Consider the following 14,768-nt stretch of genomic DNA (forward strand, 5'->3'; position numbering starts at 1 on the left):
GAAATGTACTAATAAATGCCTGAAGATAAACGAACTAAGAAACACCTGTGCAAGGATACGCTGCAGGTGGTGGGAATTTTAGGTGTTCCAAGGACACCAGATGGTTTGCGCGATGTATGCATCCTTGGAAGTGGGATGTCTTCATGGAAACTTTGCGTGTTCTCTGTCAAAATCGATGTTGTTCATAAACATTAAAAGCATCCGGTCAGAGAACGCATACCCTCAGGCATGGCCTCCGGAGTCAACTCCCCCTCACAGCATATACCGGTCACTATCTCCATCTCCCGCGAGCTGAGGTATTCCACGTGTGATACGGGTATCACTGCAGAAAACTCCATGGTCAGAATGCAAGCTTTGAGAAGGGATCGTTACGATTAAGGACTCACTGGGACCGTTCGTGGAGGTGGGGATAGACTGGTCCGAGACATCGACTGGGACATCGCACTTATGTAGTGGAAGGACATCCAGTCGTGTGGCTCGGAGGGCTATGTATTTTCGACACGATCATGATTGGTCTTCTGGGATGGAAGTTGCTAACCTCATTATACAGTCCCAGTATCAGTATCTCCTTTAATGACTTCATTCTCCGAACCGGAGCGCTGCACAGGGCTCGCTGTTCCTCTGGATCTGTCAAAAAAAGGGATCTGTCAAAAAGGTCCTAGAGACGAGAACAAGGTCAGCGACTGTCATACGCAAAAGCCATGCCCACAGTACCTGGCTATGAAAATCAGATTGTGAGATTCTCTCTCCCGCACCTATGATTTCGACTTTGTACAATCCTGAAGCATCAACTGACCAGCGCCGAGCTTCACCTGTGAGGTACAACCTTGAAGGACCCTCAAAGCTAAGTGCTGGCACACGCCGTCATATCCTGCCGATTACACGCTTGTCGAACCCTTCAGATGTGGTTACACACATCTCGTGAGGAAGGGCGCTCAGACGGGTTTTGTGTAGCCGAGAAAGGGCTCTGATAGACTCCCCGGGCAAACACTCCCCGGACCTGTCATTCAGGGCAGTGTTGTCTTCCTGTGCGCGCGTCTTGTTCTGATACACCGGCGACGAGACGAGAGTGGACGAGAGAGGCGTGGCGGATAAATGCCACAGCGTAGCTATGGGGTGACGTTATCATCGGCGCTTGCAGTCGAGCGATGCGGCCGGGCAGCTCTAGTCTCGTTCCCAGACCTTCTACAGAGGCTCTCCCCCCTCCCGCACGCTGAGCGTTGTGATTGGCCAAGGGAATGGTGCACAGGCGCTAAAATATTTTGGCCAGGTTATCACGAAGGGATTTGAGCGCGCGCGGGGGAGGTGCACGCCCTGTAAGCGCCAGAAGGGATGGGAACGAGACTAGGGCAGCTCGGAGTTTGCGCTGCTCCTTTGCGCCTGCTCAATCAATAGCACTAAATGTTGCTGTTCAATCTTCCTCGATGCCTGTACACCACATTCGGCTGTTTCTCAAGGATTGTGACTCTTTCCTATGCTCCTGGAGATAACATGCCCAACTTGAACCCCTCGAGTCAACACTCGAGATGTGACAAAATCTCTTTCAGGACCTGGAGAAATACAGGTAAGTGAGTTTTAATATCACCTTCCTGTATAATTATTTCAGCATGAGAATGTGGTACGAAGCACCCGGCGTTTTTTGTCGCACACGTTCTCAATGCTTGCCGACAACTACTTGTACGCAGCGTCCACTCAGGAATGCTTCGCGCTACCCACTAACGCTGTAGAGTAGTTTGTGCCAAGTCATTGAAGATGCGATAAAAGGAACACAAAGCTGACCGCCTCGTCTCGAGAGGCTTTACGTCAAGTGGCCCCAACGCAAGCTACATCCTCTCTCCGTCTCTGAAACGTTGAAGCTTGTCCATGGATAGTAGTTACGATGCAAAACCTTGCAAAACCTCAGACGATCAATGCATACGACTATCATCTAAGTTTCCTTGTCTGAGACATACTCTCGCCCCGCCACAGGCTCAAAACCAAAATCCAACAAACGGAACGCCTCCCAGGTTGGTTTTCGATACACCTCGAACACATCTGTGAGCTACCTGGAGCAGAAGACGCGCAGAACACGGCGGCGGGCTGCGACCACTCTTCGACTCAACGAGAAATCACTACTCTACGGGCGCAGGTCGCGCATCTGGCGCAGAGGAACGAAACGCTCTCATCACAAAACGCCGCCCTCACTGCGCGAATGGACGCCGTTTTCGCCCGACTCGACGCCTTGAGCGTGTCTTCTGGTGCGTAAAACGTCCTCGGTGAATATTATCCACGACGGTGATTCGCTAACGTATCTGCTCGTCAGGCGATGGATGCAACTTGAAAATCCTGTAATCTGGAATAGATCAACGATTCGACGTACGCACTGGTTCGTAGAATGAACACGTGCATTACAATCACATATCGCGAGGTATCATGGGAAGATCCCGTGTGCGTATTTTGCGCGTCATGAACCGAGGAGCAGTCATCTGCGGGCCCTAATCGCAGCGATACAGTTGTGAAATCGTTCATGTCCACCTATCGCGCTGCCGTACATTTGTTCTGCGTACCAGAGGCCATCGCGGGAGCAAAGAACCCCAGACAAGCGACTACAGAGCTTCCCAGTTTCAGCGCAGAGAGACGTCTTGGCTCGACATGCCTCCTGTTTGCGTGCGTGCGTTGGATCCGCTCAACGATGGGAGGACATGTTAGCATCGTCGTCTCTGCACAGTCCTTAGTATAGATCAAAGTTAGCACGTCAAGAAGTTTACCGGAACGAAGCACTGAAACGAGATCCTGTGAGTAACTAGTGTAAGATCTTGTGCCCTACGTGTCGCGTATATGGACTATCTCATTTTGAGCTGGCACCGCTGCTGGACCGTATTTCGCCTCGCCTCCCCGGAGGAACTACTACTCAGACGTCACTAAAACGAGAGTCATCTGCCTCGGCGTGTTCACTCACCTATCTTCGGTACACTCGCACTTTTCCAAAGCGTCCTGCACGTCTTTCGACCACAATCCGATGAAATCAGCTATATAAACGCATGATAAGCTGCATGTCGCCATAACGAGTACACAGACACGTACTGTCCACATCGACGTCCACACATACGTCCGCCTTCAGCTCAGGCAGCAGGTCTCTGAGCCTGCTCGCCCACCAGCTGTCATCAAAACGAGGATCCTCGTCAGTCAATGACACCCTGAACTCTGCGAGCTTCCGGAACGTCCCGAGCGTCTGCGCGACCGCGCCGCCCGCGACAAACTCGAGCAGTTCAGCACGGCTCATGCCGTACGACCCGATGGAAGGCCCCAACTCGAGAGTCAGCAACGCGAAGCGAGATGGTTGCACATGGGATATGAGGTCGTGCAGGAGGTTCTTGTCGAGCACCGAGATGCCGAACCAGATGGACAGCGTCAGGTCTTCGAGAGCCGGGAAGTTGTTGATGCATAGCAGCATGTTCTCTCCAACGACGCCGATAAATGACGGAGTCAGGTACAGTACTGCTGGCGAAAACGTACCGGATAGCGTCTCATGGGCGTTCAGCTCCAGCTTCAGCGTTTTGACGGAGACCCCGAACAGGCCTGGAGGCGCGAAATGCTTCAAAGTGCAGAGTTTGGGACCCTGATAGTGATCCGTAGCGTCAGCCGCACGACGCTTTTGAGTAAAATGCAGATGCGCACAAGGATATGTAGCTCCTCCAGGTTCGGGCAGAACTCGTTCTTCTCGCGGAACCTCGTCAGATGCCACAGCTTGATCTCGGGCGGCGCATCCCTGATCACCAATCGCCGGAGCTGCGGCAGAGACCACAGGATATGGAGGAACTGGCTGAAGGTCATCGAGCACGCGTGCGCGGCGCCGGGGTAGCTGAGCTGGAAATCGAGGTGGAGACTCACGACCTCCGTATGCGCCCCGAGCAGCGGCACGAGCACCCGGTGCGCGTAGTGCGGCGGATACACCTGCCACTCGACCCCGAGGCTGAGGTGGCGGCAGTTTTTGAAGAGCTGCGGAGCAAGCAGCCGCGCGAGCGGCAGGTACTCGTACGCCCAGATCTCCAGCACCTTCACCCACGCCGCCCTAGGGGGGTTCGCCGCGATGGTCAAGAGAAACGAGTCGGATTGGGCGGCGGCGGAGAGGACGACCCTGTTACACAGCGAGTAGCGGCTGTAGGGGAGCCAGGCGGAGCAAGTCAGGGCGCAGGGGATGAGGGTCGCGTTGCGTGTGATCCAAGAGACCTGCATATCCCGGCAGGCATGGATGATGGACTCACATATTTCTACTGGGAACCGGCAGCTCTCCATGGCGCAATGGCAGGATGTTCTCGGTGATTGCGAGGGAGTGGGCGTAGACGAGCTGGGGGACGGACGTCAGGACTGTCTTCAGATCCCCAGGGAAAATAACGCACAGCTCTGACAGAACCTTATACAACCGACGATGATGTCAGTACGTCGCGACCAGGCTCTGGCGCTCGGTCTACACGTGTCTCTCTCGTCCGCTCTCCCACAGTTTCGTCTCATCGTCTCTTCTTCAACTTGCTTCACCTCGACCGGGACAAGTCACCCTCTCTACGCCCTGGGCTTTTGTACGCTCTCTCATTTTCTGTGTTACTGGTGTAACTGATACCGCTTGAAGCGACTTCACAGGCAAGCCGTGCACTCGTCTATCCGGCTACGGTGCTTTATTCACACAATCAGGCTCAGCCATGACTATGGCATGCATGGTCCCTAGGACGACGGGGAAGTCGCAAGCAGAAGGCGTTCGAAGACGCGACGCGGTCAAGACGCGGTGGGACGCGGCCACGTGGGCGCGTTTACGGCATGTATTCGGAATGCTAGGTTAGGGTTGCGCTGTTCAGCGCACGGACCGCTCGCAGGCCCCTTCGTCCGCGCTCTCGCCGTTACTTCCACAACGCACACCAACGCCGGCACGTATCGCTTTCTTCTCTATTCTATGCTGGCCAATATTCTCGGCGTTTTCCCTCCACCCTCCCACATCGTCAACGAGAGCCAGTCCAGTCCCAACTCGTCACTCGTGCAGGCTGCGCGATGGCATCAGTACGTCGCAGTGGACGTCCTGCAGATACTTCCTCAGCTGAACACAATAGTAGGTATCGGACTCAAAAAGCTGCTCATGATTGCCAGCGCAAGGGGCTATGTGAGTGATCTTCCATCAGTGCCCACAAAGTCACAGCTCAATGTACTACGATGCCAGAACCCACTCGTTCGCCGTTCCAGCTCCGCAGGCCTCCTGTACCATCAAGCCTCCATACTCGTAGACTATACCACATAGTCTTGCAAAATACCGCCAGGATGCACTGAAAAATATGGGGAGACGCCGAACTTGACCAGGTTCGTCTCCTACATCCTTCCCATCGATGTGTTTGATCTCTGATACCCGTTCGTAGGGCATCCTGCTACAAGTGGTCGCCAGCACCGGCGAAGCCGTCGTTCTAGTCCGCCTCATTATGGACGAGCGTGGGCGACTCTACCCCCTATATCGAATGCGCTGCGCAACCGCCAAATCCTAGAGCCGTACCGGCATTGCTCCATTTGCGATCTCGACTTCAGGACTCATACGTGCCTCGCGCGGTCCGGGAATTTCTCCTAGCTGCTATGCTCTGCGCTCAGGCGTTGTGCTCTGTTGCACAATACCCCAGGTCGAGCCGTACGCAAACGTCACGCCATGGTTCGTCCACCTACTTTCCTTCCATCTCCTCTTCCTGATCTAAACCTTCTCCAGATCAACCCTGCGTCCACCAGCACCACGCCCGGCAATGCTTTCTACTTCTCGTAGACTGCGTCGTCTCAGGCAGCCGCGCACTCACCACCTACGGCGAGCTGCAATCTATCCACCACGCTTTCCCCTCTCCCCCCCCATGTCTGCCGCGTCTGTGCGTACACCTGGGAAAGTCCATCAAGCGTCTCCGCACTGCTCTTGTCACCCAAAGAGCCGGGGATAGGACAGACTATGCACGCGGTGTCGCGTGCGTGCGACGCTGCAGGGCCCTCCTGCGGTCGGGATTTCTGCGCGTCGCCTACTGCACACTGGAAGGCTCCGCGGACATATCATATGAGAAGAGCCCATCGATGTGCCGACCCGCCGCGTACACACGCTCTTCGTAAGGCAGCCTCGCGCAATCCGGCTGCGCGCGCGCACATTACTATGCACACATCTGGGCGTGTCGGCCGCGGCCTCTGTGTCGCTCATTTTGATGTACCGTCTACTTCCTACGCTCGCGCGCGCGCGGGATGCCGCGGAATGGGTGATCACCTCGCGTCCAAACTCAGTGCCTTGCGGAGCCCGGCGTGCGATCGTACTCTACGTGGACGAACTCAGAACAACCAACGCGCTGCGAGACCCATACTCCCACCCGTCCCGGACCCCGTGGGTCTATCATGATGTTTATATCTCCTGGAGCGTCCGCCCATGATATTTGTCCGCAGCCGCATGCGCGCCGCTCTAGTTTGTTGTGGACCGTCTACCGCGGGTCGATATCTCAAACCGTCGTCAGCCTTCGATGCCCCAACGCGTTGAGCATGGCGGTTACGTTTCCGCATACGCTCATTGTCGCGTAGAATCTAGAGCGCTAGGCTTCTTTGCCTCGATTCTGGATGGCTACGTATGTCGCGAGGGCATGTACGGGGTGGAGTTCGAATGACTGAGCCTCGCCCACGCCCGCCCGGCGAGGTACAACGTTGGCATACGTCGCCGCATGCGTCGTTGAACTGTCACGTACTTATCGTACGCACCCTGTTCGATGTACATACCCACGCTTGGTGCTCAACGCACTCTAGTCACCCGCACGTCCCCGTGTTCTTGTGCGCGCTGCACGCCATTTTTACCGCCCCTACAGCCTCGGGCGTGCACCCATAGCAGCTGTATGTGACCTGTGAAGAAAAGAACGAGATACTACAACATGCATCTGCAGAACAGTTGCAGGAGAGTCGTTCGAGCATGCAGCAGACCTTGTTTCAGCGAAGAATCCGGATAGGACGGTCGTTGACTTTGCCCGGAGTCCCGGATCCTTGCCGCCTCCACGCTGTCACTTATGTCAATCATCGCCGTGCAGCAACGGTGCACGAGCGGTTCTAGCCCGCATGGCTTTTCCTCAGGCACGTTCTCATCCCCGTCCGCAGAGCCAGCGGCGGCCCAACGTCTTTCCTTGCTTCATTCAATGTACCAGTGTATAGGAAATTTCTGTAAGCTGGCTTCCGGTACTTCTGCAATGACGTGCGTACTTATTGGTTATGAGGGGCTTTTGCAGTATAAACATTGCGGCAGACAGTGGTACGTCATCTCCGAGAGGGAAACCTCGTGTCCTGCAGCTTGGCGACTACGCACGCGTACCGCCTGCAGCATAGCATCTGTCAAATGTGCGCTAGGCACAGGTGCATATCAGGAGCGTCCACTCAGAAACCACTGCACGCGTACGGAGCCCATTCCTCGTCTCTGTCTTGAGCCTATCTTGAACAAAGAATTTGCATATCTCAGAGCGACAGGAGAAGGCGAGTATGAAAATCATTTTCTGTGGGATGAAAGTGTTACTAATCTACAAGTATCCCTCGGGCGCAGAATGCCGCGCTTCTTGAACACTTGGACGGGCGAATTCGAGTGGCATCCCGATCCAAAAAAAGTCACCTACGCTATCCTGTCCCACGTTTGGCGTGATCCGAAGGATGGCGGCGAACAATCGTACCACGACGTCCTGAAGATCCAGGCAGCCGTGAAGAGAGGCCGGTTCAAATTGTCCCGAGCCCCTGACGCCTCACTCACCAAGTACCGTAAACGTGGGACGATCTTCGCCTACCCCGGCCTTTCAGACAAAATAAAGGGCTTCTGCAAGGTTGCGCGCAAGGCCGGTTTCCGTCTCGCATGGAACGACGCCTGCTGCATTGACAAGACCAGCAGTGCCGAGCTCTCTGAGGCCATAAACTCGATGTACGAGTGGTACAGACTTTCAGACATGTGCTATGTCTACCTCGCAGACGTTCCGGACGGAGATCGGCCTCAGGAGTTTGGCAGCAAATTCCAGGATAGCAGGTGGCACAGGCGTGGCTGGACCTTGCAGGAGCTCATCGCACCCGAGTGTCTCATCTTTCTGACGAAGACCTGGCGCTTCCTAGGATCGAAGATGGGGCTCGCTAGGACCTTGGAGAATCTCACTGGGATAAACCTCGATATTCTCACCCACCGGACTACGTTGGACTCAATCAGTGTGGCGGGGAGGATGTCGTGGGCGGCCAAGCGGTACACAACGCGCGTGGAGGATCGTGCGTACTCCTTGATGGGCATCTTCGACATCCACATGTCGCCGATCTACGGCGAGGGCGAGAATGCCTTCCTCCGTCTGCAAGAGGAGATCATCAGGACAATCCCTGATCAAAGCATATTCGTCTGGGGAGATCGCCGTACGACATGGACGGTCAGCCTGGACAACCCCCATGATAGATACAATCCTGGTCTGCTGGCAAGCTCTCCGTCACCCTTCGTGAATTCCAGGAATATCACTCTGATGACACCCTCCCATCTCGCGGCGACCCTGGGCCTCACAGCGCGGGAAACTGTCCCGCCCGTGCATTGCATCTTCACCGCGGAGGGCGTCCGCATGCAACTTCTTTGCTTCCTGCTTTCGGAAGTCCCACATGTTTTGGAGGCTTTCAGGGAAGTGTGGCTCGGGGATACGTGTGCAGAATGTAGGCGGCTGGGCGAAGTGGACACGCTGGCTCTTCTTCAGTGCCAGGATGAACACGGCCACCCCCTCGTGCTTCCTCTCTGCCGGTCTCGAGACGGATGCGGCCCGGGGTCATCCAGTCGCGAAATTCTCATTGGAACTCATTCAGGCCGATGCGCCACTCACAGTGGTCACAGTCCATACCGTGTCATCGGCGTGGCAAAGCAGAAGCTGGCGACGATCCTGGATCACATCCGTCCGGAAGTCATCGAGGTGTCCCTTCTCCACCACTGGTACTCGGAACCTCCGATCCCCAAGTCGCTCCAAAGGGGCTTCGCACGACGCTCTAATCTAGATCTCTGGTCTGAAGATCGCACCAAAAAGTGCCTCTTTACGATCGCGCCTCACAGCATCGACTCCCTGCGGGCACTAGGTTTCATCCCTTCTCCTTTGCACGTCAAACGTTCGGCACGCGAGACCAGCCTAAAAACCACGGTTGTACTCAATAGCAGCAACTCCTCCTTGCAACCCGCCATGTATACGTTCGAACTATGTCTTGTCCTCACGATGCTGAGCTACGACACCGCGAAAGCGTGCTTCTCGTTCAAGGTGTGAACTTTCACATTGTCATGAGTCGCCCAACACTGACTCCTTCCACTGCATCGCTACCAAGACTAATCGTGTCTTAAACGAGACCCGCGATAACGAGGATTGTGACGGCAGCCATGAGTGCACATTGCAATTAGGCGAAGTCCGTACTCGTACAATTGTCCACGCAGATTACAACGTCCTCTGGAACCGCTACTGCTCGACAAAGGGTACTTGGGCCACCACGGCGCGGCGCCTGCGCGTTGCACTCGAGTTTCCGTTCGCGAGTCCGCCGATTGAATCGAAGCGAAATGCGACTATCCTTTGGCTGTCCATCGAACTATCGGATGAGCACATCTACGCGCGTCCAATTGTCAACACTCCGGATGGTTCTTCGTCTGGATCCTGCAGAGACAGCACCTCGAACGACATGGCATGCGAGCACACCGATGCAGTGGCCCCATCCCCGCCCCACCATGGTGTCCCGGCAGAGGATGCAGAGGACGCACAATCAGCGATTCGGGCCAGAGTTGATGCGCTGTGGCTAGAGAGCGACGGACGCTCTACGGGCGCAAATGACCGGATTGTCCACTCGGCACTCCGCAAATGCAGGACATGGACCGGAATATGTCTGCGATGATCTCCCAGGTTGAAGTTCTTACCAGGTCCTCAGGTGTGCACTGTTCCCTTCCCTTTCTTATTGGCGTAACATTTAATACAGGCTGCGGACATCTGGCCACCGACGATCAACAGGAGACACAGTTGTAGTATGAGCTAGAACACGTATATAGTGGCGCGTCAAAAACCTATGATATGCATACCCGAGTGTTCAGTGTCCCCATCGGCAAAGCATGTGCGCTGCTCACCCTGGACTCCCTCACTCGAGTTGGTAACCTTTGTGTAAGTACAAGTGAGTACCCCATGACGGACCCGAGAATGCGCTTGATTTCCCACGACTGGACGCGCGCCCGAGAGTCGAACGACACAAATCCTGCAGGGGTGATATCTCCGCAAAGTCCAGCGTGTCCGAGGGGTACGATTAGGAAATGAGCGCATCGAAGACGTGCGAAACATTGGGCCTGTGTGTAGGCAGCGCCGGCTCATGGGTGTGCTACAGAGAGGGTTAGGAACAAGCGCTGCGCCTGTCGCGCCGTCCAGGACGACGTGATTGCATCTGGGTTCGGAGGCAAGAGGAATCAGCTCGTGCACTGTGCGGCTTTGACGATGTTACTAGGCACAGATATTGGGTCGCGGGTGGTGTGTATCGACCGTAGGTAAGGGCGGATCCGAGATCGATAGGAGAGGGAGTTGGAGAGCTGGGCTATGGTACCCGCGCGTGTGCGGGCGGGTTTGAGGCGTAGATGTCTACAGATTCCAAGGACCGCAATCGTGGCGCGTTGGCGGATCGGAAATCAGCGATGTCACCATCGTGTCGAGTTTCACGCTAGCAGCTCGAGCCCGAATGCGGCGGCGGAGAATGGAGGGCTGTAGTGCTAAAGTCGGCCGCTGAGCCGCATAATGCGGCGCAAGGGTCCCTCACGGGTATCGCGTCTTAGCCTCTGTATGTTGAGCACGTCACGTTTGTGGCTGAACTCGTCTTAGATACGCCCCGCGCTGCATGTGGTAGAGCGACCCGAGAGTTCCTATCGAGACGAAGTGGTCAATATTGTATTCCATCCTTAATAGCATACATCTACCATGCATCCCTGCACAACACACATACACGGGTCGCCGAGCGGACGAGCAGCAAGAGTACGTAGCTACGAGCATAGAGATAGCTCGGAGTTCTACGACACATCCTCAGGCCGCGTCGTACTAGAAAGAGATATAGCTATGGAGATATATGCACTTACCTGGAGGATGTCGAATATGTAAAGTGCTTGCGGCGTATTCTGAAGAGCGGCCAGCTCTCAAAAGGTGTCCATATCGGCGAGTGCAGCCTACAGAAAGTGCCGATCAGAACCGGCCCGTGAACCATTTCCGAGCATCCACAGCGCGCCAGAAGCATTGAAAGCGCATCGAAAGCGTAAGAATAGCAGATAACAGCACAACAGTGTAAGATGCAACCATACGAGCATTTGAAGGGCAGAGACAAACCGGATAGAGCACCTTCACAATTGCCTGGATAAGTTGTGCTTACCTGAACGCTGAGTCCAACACAGAGCCATGTTTATATTTAGCTATCCTGGTTCAGCCTCGACGTCCGCCATCTGTCGACAAACAGCACGACAGAGATGCGACGATACTGGTATATTGGCTGCGGGAGCTGTTGGCTCGAGTGAGACAAGGGGAGACAGCAGAAATATCCGAAGAGCGTAGTCCAAGTCGAACCGGAGACAGCGATAAAGTGAGCGCAGGAGAAGAGCAGAGTGAGTGAGTGAGTGAGTGAGTGAGTGAGTGAGTGAGTGAGTGAGGTGTATTTACACTCCCCGCTGCCGGCCGCATAATGTGACCCCACATTCCTGCTCTAAACTACCTCTCGGTCCATCCCGCGCCCACCCACATCTCACTCGGCGACTCTATCTGTTTCTCGGAGATATAGGGTCCCTGCGCATCACCCCGTGGATGACGAAACGCTTCGTGGGTGTGTTACCGGAGAGAACTACCTTGGATGACTTCACCTTCCGCGCCCTCTCACGCCGCTCTCAAGGAGACCCGCACGATCCGGCTAGGCACACGCGGAGGCCTGTACATGCACTTTGGCGTATCTGCGCTTCCCTGTCTCTGATCTCAACGTGCCGTATATTCGCTACGATGCGCCTGGCGTTCTCGAGGCCGTGTCTCTTCGATCTAGCCACGCGCGCGACACATCGATTTCTCCAAGTTTTACGCCCCTCTCGCCCGAAAACGTCTTCGAGTGAATGCTCACGCTGTTGGGAAAGTAGATTTCGCGTGCCACATTGCGTGGATACTCTCTTCCACGCCTCTTCGGAGGCCCCCGCACAATCGTGCGTGGTCCAGAGGAAGCTCACGACGAATTGCACGCTGCGGGCCGTTTTACCCTGTACCTCCCACCCTATACCTCCTGCCACGGCGGCAGATACATTCTAGAGTCTGAACCTGGTGGCATTCACGCGTACCCGCGTGCTCGCGACTGGAGTTTCTCATGGACGACAGCGGAATCGACATCTCGATACCCTTTCCGCGGCGGAGGACGCCCACTGTTGTTCGGAACATCATCGACCCTCCAGGATATGTCCTCAACCTGCGGCAGCACCATCCATCCTGACGTGTCCAGCGTGGCGTTCATCGATCCGCAAGCGTTCAATTTCGCGGATGTCCCCGCGTGCACGCGGACGGTGGTGCTGACTAGGACATTCGTCATGGATCTAAAAGCGAAGAGGGCGTCTGGAGAGGAGAAGTATGGGACGAAATGACAGTGTTGTATTGTAGAGGATCCCGCGAAATGTATGTACAGAAGTTTCAATGTTCAGTCGTCGGAGAGATGCGAATATCGTGTGCCTCCGAGCCCTCGGGCTTGTTCTCATCCCCACAATGCTGCTCTCCGCTCCCGCCCGCATTCCTGGAGGTATGTCGCGCACAGGTCAGCATACGCGATCCGGATTACACGCAGTGCGCTTGCACCTCGTGCGTCATTCCCACCGCAGCTGCGCTCGCAGGCGCGCGCACGCTGTAGTCATGAAGACCTGAGGGGAGATCCGCCGCTCAGGGCGCAGGGGAAGTACGTTCCTTTCGCGAACGTGCTGCACGCGGGGGCGCGCTTAAGCATACAGCGGAGCGTGCAGCTACGGATGCACTTCGAGAACACGGTTTTGACCAATCGCGGGATGTTCTGGTCGTGCGCGAGCGTGAGCGGCGACCACGTTGGTCCAGGTCCATGGGCGCTCGGTTATCTGGGAGGCGTTGAAAGGATGGGACTCGCCTAGGTTTCCTGATTGTGTAACATGCGTTGCCAGAGCCAATGCTGCGGCATGGACGAACTGCCACACGGCTGTGAGCGCGCGGCGGGCATCCCGAGCTCGACGATGTAGAGCAGATGCTGCGCCTCGGTACGCGGGTCGTCCGTGGCGGCGAGCGTGAGTGTGGGTGGCATAGTTCACCTTCTTCGAGGAGTTGCGAGGACATGTGTGTGTAGAGACGACCCGCGAGTTGGCAAAAGGTGGCGACGAGTGTGATGGAGAGAACTGGGAGCGAGGGACGCGCACCCATCGATGGGGTTCGAAGGCATGAGGAACCGGTTCTCAAAGAGCGCGGCGAGTAGGATATCGTAGGTGGGGTCGGGGGGAAGCTTGCGCGGCCTGTCGTGGACGAGTGCGCATCTGGAAGGGGGGACGGGGGAGCGAGTTCGAGCGGGGAAAGACAGCAGCTGTTAGAGTGTTCAGAGTTTCGCGTCGAGATCTACACCATGGATGCGCTTCGACATGTCATAGATGTCATCAGGTCGAGGCGCTATGGGAATAGTCTCAAAGGACGTTGTAAGCTTATGACCCGTTGGAGCCCCCATAGAACGGACTTACACAGAGCGCCGGGCAGACATTTCTTGTGAATATCGACGTTCAAGTAAGTGGGACCGGGAGGAAGCAGGATGTTGTAGAAAAAGCCACAGCGTCGCCTTGGCGTCTGTCAGGAATAAAGTCTGGCGTCGATTTCGACGCCGTAAAAGAGCTGCTACACTCCAAAATCGGCCTTGTAGAGTGCGGCGGGCTGATCGTGATTGCCGCGCATGTAGCGGAGTGAAGGAAGCCTCGAGGACGCAGCATTCAGTGAGGTAAGTCGAGTTGCTCTCGAAGTGTGCGGGGAGTAAATGATGCTGCGGTGGCGGAATGATTGGAGCTTGGGAGGTATAGGCGAGAGTCTGTGGTCTCCATGGGCAAAAGGCTCCCTAGAACGGACCGTCTGAGGTTTCGTTTCGGACCACAGATCAGTCCGCCGAACGTCCACGGCTAGACTCGCATTAACGGAACATACCGCACTGCGTACGGTAGATAGGTTCTAATCAGACGAAGTAGTTAGGATCGTAATCTCATAATTGCGTGCACTGCGCCCACCGTGCATCCCTTGGCAAGACCATCGACGGAGTGATGGACCAGCGCAGGATCAGCGGACGCACGTTGATGAGCATCGCTACACGAGCGGCTCGGAGTTCAGTGCCACATTCTGTAGCAGCGTGAGGTTGTTACGTCAACAGATGTACTTACCTAGACGGCTCCCGACAAAGTACAGTGCCTCCATCGCTCATGAAGACCGGCGCATATCGATAGGTTATCCGCTTTGTCCAGAGGACGTGTGTCGCCTACGAAAAGATACTGGTCAGCACTCGATCTATAAGTCGGCACGAAGCCCGAGACGGAAGTATCCCAGCCAAGAGACCAGAGACACTCAAAGCGCGTGAATCGGCCGATCGCAGATCGCAGCGACAGATTGCGCTACATGAACAGTGGAATGGCAGACATGGGCTAGTGCGAGTGCTCTTATGATGTACTGGGCGTGTACATGGACCAGAAGCCTAGCTTTGCTTACCTGGACGCTAGGTCTGGCATAGACGTTGCCCGGGTCTCGACGCCTGCCAGCCGT

At 55.6% G+C, this 14,768-nt stretch overlaps 1 protein-coding gene across 1 annotated transcript; it reads left to right on the forward strand.

Annotated features, from left to right (window-relative positions):
• Positions 1–7,547: 7,547 nt before the first annotated feature.
• Positions 7,548–9,873, forward strand: TRAVEDRAFT_136447 (HET-domain-containing protein; the record flags this gene model as incomplete). The annotated part of the gene is made up of 2 exons (XM_008046885.1): positions 7,548–8,382; positions 9,689–9,873. The coding sequence occupies 2 exons, from the start codon at positions 7,548–7,550 to the stop codon at positions 9,871–9,873; spliced, it is 1,020 nt and encodes a 339-aa protein (XP_008045076.1).
• Positions 9,874–14,768: the final 4,895 nt, after the last annotated feature.

The sequence above is a fragment of the Trametes versicolor genome (assembly GCF_000271585.1).
Source record: "Trametes versicolor FP-101664 SS1 unplaced genomic scaffold TRAVEscaffold_15, whole genome shotgun sequence".
In the NCBI taxonomy this organism is placed as follows: Eukaryota; Fungi; Basidiomycota; class Agaricomycetes; order Polyporales; family Polyporaceae; genus Trametes; species Trametes versicolor.